The sequence below is a fragment of the Rattus norvegicus genome, chromosome 1, assembly GCF_036323735.1.
Source record: "Rattus norvegicus strain BN/NHsdMcwi chromosome 1, GRCr8, whole genome shotgun sequence".
NCBI classification, from domain to species: Eukaryota; Metazoa; Chordata; class Mammalia; order Rodentia; family Muridae; genus Rattus; species Rattus norvegicus.
The window spans coordinates 73,730,303-73,735,612 of record NC_086019.1 but is presented as its reverse complement, the minus strand read 5'-3'; the positions used below and the strand labels follow the sequence as shown (position 1 = coordinate 73,735,612).

Below are 5,310 nucleotides of genomic sequence, written 5' to 3'. Positions count from 1 at the left end.
GTGAGCTAATAGCCAATTATCACTGAATGTATACCATGTGTGTTTTTTGTGACTGGGTTACTTCATTCAGAACGATATTTTCGAGTTCCAATCATTTGCCTATGAATTTCATGAAGTCATTGTTTTTGGTAGGTGAGTAGAACTCCATTGTGTAGATGTACCACATTTTCTGTATTCATTCCTCTGTTAAAGGACATCTGTTTTTTTCCAGCTTCTGGCTATTATAAATAAGGCTGTTATGAACATAGTGGAGCATGTGTCCTTGTTATCTGTTGGAGCATCATTTGGGTATATGCCCAGGAGTGGTATAGTTGAATCCTCAGGTAGTATAGTGTCTGGTTTTCTGAGGAACCTCCAGACTGATGTCCAGAGTGGTGTTACCAGCATACAATCCCACCAACAATGGAGGAGTGTTCCTCTTTCTCCACATCTTCTCCAGCATCTGTTGTCACCTGAGTTTTTGATCTTAGCCATTCTGACTGGTGTGAGGTGGGATCTCAAGAGTGTTTCATTTGAATTTCCATGATGATTAAGGATGTTTAACATGGTTCTTTAATTCCCAGGCTTGGATATGAGGTGACCAAAATGCAGGAGAAGGGATAGAGAAAGAAGATTCCAAGAGGTAGATTAGCCATAAAAGTATTGCCATGAGGGCTGGCCAATTGAAATTTAGAACAGCCCTCACAGACCATGGGCAATCATATTTCGGGGCTAATGGTCTGTAAATAGATCCCTATGCCAGAGAGATTAGATATTTACCCTGTTGCAGTACTGCGTATGGCTTATTGTAAATATAAAAGGTGTGTGCCTTTTATCCAGAAACCAAGTGATCAAAGGTTTGGGAAAAACCCCCAATTGAAATGAAATATTTGTTCAGTTTGGGTCTGGTCCTTGCAACTTCAGTGTGATGGTGTTTATTTTATCCTTTTGTATTCTGTTAGGTTTTGATGTTATTTTGTTTTGTAATGACAGAAAAGGACTCCATTTCATGGGAGGGGAGAAAATGGGTGGAGAAGAGTTAGAGAAAGCTGTAGTCAGAATATATTTATAAAAATATAATTATTTTCAATAAAATATTAAGTAAAGTATTTCTGGAATATAGCATGATGATCAAGCGATTTCCTTCTTTGAGTCCATTTATGGAATACATCACTTTTACTGGTGGCTATATATGGAATAATTTCTGCATGGAAATATTGTTTTGGTGTTTTATTTCAAACTAAAATCACTTCAGTGTAATGAGCACATAAATAAAAGAATTAAAAATTCTAGAATGAAATAACTAAGAAAGGAACACTTGCTCAGGCCAATTTTCTGTACATTTCAATGAACTGCAGATGTTAGAATAGTCATGATATAGCCATAGAGCTTTACTTAGGGTTCCATGCTCTCAGTAGCAATTATATTTTTATACTCGTATGCATCAGAAAGGAAAATAAATTGATAACATTGAAAATTAAAATATTATTGTATATCATCTGTTTTAAATTCTGGATACTTTCACCTGCCCATCATCTAATATTACCTTTCTAGGTATGCTTTAGAAATGTTATAACTGAAGTTACACTTCCTATACCTAGACATTGTAGGATAAGATCTGCATGAAGGAAAACACGTGGTCATTTTTCTTTCTGATTTAGGTGATGTGGCTAAATTTTATCCATTATCAATCAATTTTCATAAATATTTTGTGATTTCATCTTTCACAGTGTAGAATTATACTACATTTTATGTGTGAAAAATTGAATATTTGATTCACATATTTATGGATATATGGGAGAGATATGCTTCATTGCTAAATAAACAGACCAGCAATCATCACTGATAGGCAAATATATCTATGTTATAATATGGATTTTTCTCAGTCTAGGTCCAGGAATAGAAGAGCTGGTCAAACAGTTGATTTTTCACATCCCGGGAGACCACAAAAGTGGTTTCCATAATGTCTATATTAATTTATTCAAAGCTCTTTTGATGAAGATAGCATTACTTTGATGCCAAACCAGATAAACACAGAATTACAAGGGAAATTTATAATCAAATATCTCTAATGATGAAAAATCTCTCAATAATATATTATTCAAAGAAGCTCAAATAATATCAAAAATACCATTCATCTTGAAATGATTTTTGTATGAGATAAAAATTGTAATCTTATTTTTTGGTACATGCTACAGCAACTAAGATAGTATCAGGGCCTCCCAAAGAACAAGTATTTGATCAGCCATGGTTTCAGTTTTCTTTTTTTCATTTTCTTTTTCTTTTTTTTTCTCGATGTAGGATCCTTAGGCTGTCTGTGAAATTATAAGCAGCTAAGCTGCCTGACAAGATGAAACCAACAAGAAACTCAGTTTTATGGGCAGGTTTTCCCCCTGTATTTTTTTTTTTACAGCAGATATAAAAGGAAGACTTTCAGAGGAGTACAATCATAATATGATGAGATCATGTGGGCTACTGATTCAACCAATTGACAAACTCCCATTCAAACTTTGGATCACTTTAACAGAGAATGTCCTATGTTTTAATTATTTTAGTGACTTTTTGATGAAGAGTGTGAGATCACAATTGGAAATCAAGTAAAATATATCACTCAAATACTTAAATACGATTAGGAGATTTTATTCCATATCCAGATCAAACTGAATCTAGGCATAAAAGAGTAATGACTCATAAGAACAAAGTGTCCAAAGGATGGAAAACACAGAGAAGTGAAGCGAGTGACATTCACCAGCCACCAACTGTGATTATATAGAAGAGCAATGCAGCCTTGTAAGACAGAGGAGAGAGTATAAAATGCCAGGAAGGTACACACCAGGACTAGGATCTTCTTAGTGGCTTGAGATTCTGGTGAGTTTTTGCTGGAAACAGGACAGCTGTGGATGTGTTGAACCCTCTGCTTGTGTCTGTACAGAATGACAATCATGGAGCCACTGGACCAGGCAATGAGCACAGAAAAGAAGATTTCAGGGCACACCACTAATGCTGTATAGAGTACGGCATTGATATCATCACCCCCTCCAGTAGAACAGTACTTATAATATCGGTTTCTTGTACTGTTTTTGCTATTCCTTTTGACAAGTATGTAGACAAAGAAAATGAAATTTATACTTATGGACATGACCCAGAGAGAAGAAATGGAGCAGCCAATATACTTTGCAGCTTTCAACTTTTGATTTTCACAACAGGATTCTCTGTTACTGATGCTGATGGCTTGGAAGACACTCAAGAGACAGGTTGTGCTAATGGACACACTCCGGCCGACCATTTGAATGTACAAAATTAATCTGCATCCGAAATCATTTAAAAAGTTCTTCAACCCAAAAGCTGCCAGTGTGTGGGGCATTCCTTTAGAGAGAACTATCAAAACATTGGACGCCATTAGGTGCATGAGAATCAAATCTGTGGGCTTTAATGCATGTTCTGTACAGTAGAATAGATAGTGGATAAGAAGAAAGAAATTCCCCAGAATTCCTGTTGTAGTTTGTGATAAGAAAACTATTTTGACTGCCAGATTCCAGAAGTCCATTTTGTAATTGCTCCTGATTCTCTTTAGATTATGACCACACCCGTTTTCTGATCAAAATGAATGGAATGTATTAATAATCTGAAGAACTACTGAGAGGCTAAATCAGATGGGTCCCTAAAGCTCAGGAATACAATGTCAGTATAACTCTCATCTATGTACTCTATGTACTGTAACAATAATTTCTGGAACTTTTTGACAATAGTAATTATAACTTACAATATGTACTTACAACACAATATTGTCAGATGGCTGAAGGTTGTAAGACAGACCTGTGAATTGGAAATATGCTTTCATAATCATAGTATATGCAGCATTTAAGATTACTTGGCCTGTGAGAAGCAATGAAGACACCGAACTAGTGCTAATAAGCATGATCCAAGATAACGCAAGACTGTAACAAAATACTGGTACTTTGTGTCATGGTATAAAGGAAGACAATCTTAGTGACTACTACCAACCTCAAGCATATCAATTCTTAAAGCATATTTCATCTAATATTAAGTGGCAGATAATGAAAAATTAATAATACCATTATATCTATCTATCTATCTATCATCTATCTATCTATCTATCTATCTATCTATCTATCTATCTATCTATCATCTATCTATCTAGAGTCATAGATAAGAACATTTTTATCAAGAGTATGAAACTTTTAAATGATGGGTTGTGACAACATATACATTATTAAGTTGTGAGATAGCTCTTATACAATGATACAGGACACAGACATACATGCATGTGTTGTTACAGACCTGGGGACATTCTGTGTCATGCAATCTCAAAGTATCTAGACCATGGGATTTCCCTAAAACTACTGTCTGTCTGTTGCATACATTCCCCTCATAGATTGCGTTGTCTACCATCAGTGGAAGAGGATGCAACTAGCCCTGCAGAGCCTTGATGTGCCACGGTTGTGTTGGGGGGATGCCCAGTTAGTGTCCTCCCTCTCAGTCATGAAGGGGAAGGAAGGATGGGCAGTGACCAGGATGAAAAATAAATAATAAATAAATAAAATAAAATACACATGTACTACTCACAAGATTACAGTGAAAATGCTGGGAAAGAAGACAGTGAGTTAGTCTGCACATCCATGCAGTGCAATGGGAAAAAACTCATAACATCACATTTTATTTCTGCATGTCAAGTTGTCATCAAAGTCCTTTTAGGTCAAGAGAGATCTTATTGCAATACCTGACAATACCAAATGTGACAGCAGCAGGATCAACCAAGAAGCCCCAGTGGGGGAAATGAGCTATGCAGGGACAGTGAACTGGACAGTGAAGAACAGGGAGAGTATTGATAGTGAAGTCAGGAATATGTAAAAGTTAAAAGAAAGTAGAGAAATGAGGTGAGACTTTAAGAACTATCAGATATTTATAGGCTTGCTTCCCTGTACACTGACACTTCAGAACATCCTAGGGAATGGCTATGGCAGTGAATAAAAAGTCCTGTCTCAAGTAAAGAAAGAGAGCTTAAGAAAGATCATTATTGTTTCCCAGGTTATACATTTTAAAATGTGTGATTATATGGGAGCGAGTCTGTTTTGATCCCACATAAATAAAATGGGGCACATAAATGAGACCAAATACCCCTATGAGATAGTCTTGTACAGGTAAGAAAGCATGTAAGATAAGAGAGTAGAACCAGAAATGTTCACAGAACACATAAGCATGAGTTAGCACAATGAGAAGTGAGAATGAAGAATTGGTTCAATCAAAACAGTAAATAGTAAAAAGCATAAAAGAAAACCTGCTACATTGAAAGTAATTAAAAACAGAAAC

General features: G+C 35.8%; 1 protein-coding gene across 1 annotated transcript; it reads right to left on the bottom strand.

The window, feature by feature from the left end:
- Positions 1-2,608: 2,608 nt before the first annotated feature.
- Positions 2,609-3,529, bottom strand: Vom1r110 (vomeronasal 1 receptor 110). The gene has a single exon (NM_001008953.2). The coding sequence runs from the start codon at positions 3,524-3,526 to the stop codon at positions 2,609-2,611; it is 918 nt and encodes a 305-aa protein (NP_001008953.1). The 5' UTR covers positions 3,527-3,529.
- Between the last annotated feature and the right edge of the window lie 1,781 nt (positions 3,530-5,310).